Source organism: Centruroides sculpturatus, unplaced genomic scaffold, assembly GCF_000671375.1.
Source record: "Centruroides sculpturatus isolate CEXI.00-Female unplaced genomic scaffold, Cexi_2.0 scaffold1056, whole genome shotgun sequence".
NCBI lineage: Eukaryota > Metazoa > Arthropoda > Arachnida > Scorpiones > Buthidae > Centruroides > Centruroides sculpturatus.
In genome coordinates this window covers 176,221-180,897 of record NW_019385297.1, presented here as the reverse complement: position 1 = coordinate 180,897, position 4,677 = coordinate 176,221, and the positions used below count along the sequence as shown (strand labels likewise).

Below are 4,677 nucleotides of genomic sequence, written 5' to 3'. Positions count from 1 at the left end.
CAAGACATTGTAACACATTACAAAATAAGTATCCAGGAAAAAGTGATTGGACAAAAATTAATGTTGTGTTATATTAGCATTGTTGTTGATTTACCATATATTTTAGCCACTCTTATTATTGATAACAATTTAAATATTTATATTTAAGTCCAAGTAAGCTACCAAAAGATCTGTTATTGCTAAAGAATCTTCCATTATCAAAGTTTCAGAATGATAACATAGAGGAAAGATTTGGATGTTATAGGCAATCAAATGGATCTAATTATTATATCAGTTATAGTTAGTTATTAGAAAGTGAAAAAATTAAGATTTAAAAGCTTTGAAATGTTATCATATAAAGGTCATGATATTCAATTAAAAACAGTATTACTTTGCAAAGAAAACTTTATAAATTCTGTTACTATAGACCCATTTTATATAATACTTCAGAATGAATTTTTCTTTCAAAATATACCTGAATCTATGTTACCAATTTTCATCTATATTGCAGGCTATACAGTGAAAAAAGAAATGTATCATTTGTCAGAAATGCTTGAATCAATTAAAGTAGCAGCAGTTCAATTTTCTAATGAATTAATTCTTCATCTTGATAGAGGAAAATTAACTTTGTCTACTGAATGTGCTACTATTGCAATAGCTGCTTCGCGGTTTACCTTGCAGACAATAATTAATAAATTTCAGGACACATTTTTAAGCACAAAATATGTTCGTAATATAAACATGATATGAGGTATTCTTGTATAATTAATTTTTCTAGAATATTTATTGTAACACCATATTACAATCGACCCACCCTATAACACTGTTGATTATTCCGTTTTATATGAATTCCATGTTGTACGAGTCACTTAGATTTTACAAATACGTGCACCAGGCTGTGAACGGCTCATGTATTTGTAAAATCTAAGAGACTCGTACAACATGGAATTCATATAAAACGGAATAATCAACAGTGTTATACGGGGGTCGACTGTATACTAATAGATAGATAGACTAGTAGCACTAAGTTGGTCACATGATTTACCGATGTTTCATACCTGTATTTCTCGTTGGCTACGCGGATAATCTCTACGATTAAAAACTTTACATAAAATTTAGATACGTGTAACGAAATAGTATATTTTATTCGATTTTAAATACAATAGACTTAGTTCTACGTCTAACTAGTTCACTACTTCCATTTTTACGACCGGTATACATTTCCTATTCGATTATAGAAAATTAATACTAGAGGATACCGAAAAGATTGGACGTAAAATGTGTCCTAGTTTATTTAAAATCAAATTAAATATCGCAATATTTTGTTACATATATCTAAATTTTATGTTTAAAATCAAACACTAAAATAAATTAAACGTAAAAAATGGAAATGTGTTTTAAAAGAGAATTAAATTACTTTTAATAGATAAAAACTAAAAATAATTTTAAAAAATTTAAAAGTTAACATATTTAAATTGAATTACATTTACAAATACAGTATTTTGAAATTCAAATTTAAAAAAAAAACTGTCAATATCATTCATTTTATTGGATATTACACGACTGACGAAATTTTCAAATAAACGCCATCTGTTGAGTAAAAATGAATATACAAGTACTGTTTTCCAATTTTTTTTTTTTTTTTTTTTTTTTAAATATAGTTCAGAATTTAAAATTTTAATACATTTAATAAGTATTTAAAGAATTTTCTCAGACAAAACGTTATATTTTAAATAATCATTTTATTGTTCAATTATAATTATATACTAATAAAATATCAAATGCTTTTTATCTTCTACTATTGTTAAAATATCAAGGGGAGATTTTCTAGAAACAGTAAATATTAATCTAATATCATTAAATAAACGGTAGTTCTTTATTATGATGTGAAATTTGCTTAATAAATTATATATATATATATATATATTTTTTTTTCGTTGTTTGTTCGCTTACACGAAAGTAAACAATAGAATCGAAAATAAATTATGTGTACTTATATATATATATATACAGTATGTATATATTACTTGATTAAACAAGCTCTCGTGAGTTCAACACTTGCTAAATCATAAAAATAATTTTTTCATGCGTATTTTTCTAAGAATGACTTCTATTAGATATTAATCTAGTGAAAATCTAGACTTAAGTCAAAAATAGAATTCTAAGAAATCGTGAAAAGAAATGTCAAAGGTATAGCGGTAATCTAGATATAAATTCTAATAGAAATCCATAAAATCTAGTGAAATCTAAGAAATTTACTGAGAACTTAATGGGTCTGATGAAATTCTAAAAAAATCTATAAAAAATTTAATGAAATTAAAAAAAATTATTGAAAAACTAAAATATTTAGTGAAATTCTAAATATAGTAGGTAAGTTTTTTAAAAAAAATTAATGGAAATTTAATAAATTTAGTGAAATTACAAGAAATCTAGCAGCTGTCCAGAAAGGCCATTAAAGATCTAAAAAGAAATCTAGCGGAGAATTAAAAAAAGTTTATTGAAAATTTGGTGAAATTCTAAGAAATCTAATAAAAGAGTAAGGATTCAGGTAAAGTTCTAAATTTATTAGAAACGTATAAAGTCTAATAACATTTTAAAAAAATCTAGCAAGAGCATAAAAAGTCTAGTAAAAATTGAAAAAAATGATGAAAATGTAAGAAATCTGTAAAATTTTTAGAGATTTAATTGCTTCGTAGTAAGAGTATTGAAAGTTTAAGAAGTTTAGTGGAAAGCTAACAAGTATAGTAATAGTGCAGGAAGTGTGGTAAATTGGCTTATTCCATAACCGTGTCTTCTTTTAATTATTCTTTACTTCACAGCTGGGTGCATAAGTAGATACTGTACATCTTTAACATCACTCTGAAGATATTCCTGAATAAAGAGTGATGTTAAAGATGCCCAGTGTCTATCTATGTACTCAGTTGTGAAGTAAAGAAGGAATAAAGTGTGGTGAAATTCTAAGAAATCTAATAGGAATCTAGATTTTTTCGACTTTCACCAGATATTTGTTTTGAATTTTTCAGATTAAAAATCTTAAAAATTCAAAGAAATGTAATGAAAGTTTAATAAATCTGGTGAAATTCTAAGAAAAGTAGTGGCTATTCGGAAGGATAATGAAATTCTAAGAAGTCCAAAGGAAACAGAGTAAGAAAATTGTATACAGTAGACCCCTCTATAACACACACAATTCCGTGTTATATGAATTCCGTGTTGTACGAGTCACTTAGATTTTACAAATACGTGAGCCGGGCTGTGAACGGCTCACGTATTTGTAAAATCTAAGTGACTCGTACAACATGGAATTCATATAACACGGAATTATCTACAGTGTTATAGGGGGTCTACTGTAAATGTAATAAATTTTTACAAGAAGATTGATTTACCAAAGAAACAATTACACAGAAAAAATTAAAACTTTATCAACTATTTATTATCTTAAATACTAAGAAATCACCTAAAACACAATAAAAATATAATTAAATTCTTACCATTTTTAATTGTATTTAACAATACTTTACAAATAAAAATATTGATATTATTACGCCATGGTTAATTTCAATGAAGAATTAATAAATATTATGCAATATTTGCTTCAAAATTAATAACATAAATGAGTCAAGTATGTTCTAATTCTAATGTAATTTTATGAATAAGCATGTATTAAGGCTTATTAATTTGGTTTATTGGATTTTTAAGGATAAATTAGTTTATGAAATTCTGGAACCCATTTTACAAGAAATGGAGGAACAACTGATTAACGAATTTAATGAATCTTTCGATAGAATTAAAGGAACAGTTAGCGAAACAAAAATTATTGTTCAAAAATTAATTAGCCAAATATCTTTAACAGAAATGACAAACGAAATGAATAAGATGGAAGAGAGATTGAATGAAACAGTAACGTAAGTTTAAGAAATAAGTTAATAAAATTTTATGGAAAATATTCATGTAAAAAATGTAAATTAAGAAGTAATAATATACATATTTAAAATATTTTAAATTAGTTTTTATGAAAAGAAAATTGGAACAATATTCAAAAAGATGAAACTAGCAAACGAACGACGAAAGAAAGCTTCTTTATCATCATTAAAATACAAAACCGTGGCTGACTATACAGAATATTTTACTAAATAAACAATTTAAATATATTTTAATGCAAAATTCTAAAAATGTAAAAATCATTAAAAATAAATATCGTTTTATCTGTGCAATCAACTGTAAAAAGTATAGAATCATCCGTAAAGAATTAGCTATATTATCCAAATTAACCATAGAATCATTCATACCAGCCATGTCAAACAATCATCCATGTAAGCCATAAAATCAGCCCTATCAGCCATACAATCATCCATGTAAGCCATAAAATCAGCCCTATCAGCCATACAATCATCCATGTAAGCCATAAAATCAGCCCTATCAGCCATACAATCATCCATGTAAGCCATAAAATCAGCCCTATCAGCCATACAATCATCCATGTAAGCCATAAAATCAGCCCTATCAGCCATACAATCATCCATGTAAGCCATAAAATCAGCCCTATCAGCCATACAATCATCCATGTAAGCCATAAAATCAGCCCTATCAGCCATACAATCATCCATGTAAGCCATAAAATCATCCATATCAGCCATAAAATCATCTATTTAAGCCATAAAATCAGCCATATCAGCCATACAATCATCCATGTAAGCCATA

At 26.4% G+C, this 4,677-nt stretch overlaps 1 protein-coding gene across 1 annotated transcript; it reads left to right on the top strand.

The window, feature by feature from the left end:
* The first annotated feature begins 3,539 nt into the window (after nucleotides 1-3,539).
* Nucleotides 3,540-4,390, top strand: LOC111637313. The gene is made up of 3 exons (XM_023382786.1): nucleotides 3,540-3,598; nucleotides 3,676-3,881; nucleotides 3,984-4,390. The coding sequence occupies exons 1-3, from the start codon at nucleotides 3,590-3,592 to the stop codon at nucleotides 4,111-4,113; spliced, it is 345 nt and encodes a 114-aa protein (XP_023238554.1). The 5' UTR covers nucleotides 3,540-3,589; the 3' UTR covers nucleotides 4,114-4,390.
* The last annotated feature ends 287 nt before the right edge of the window (nucleotides 4,391-4,677 follow it).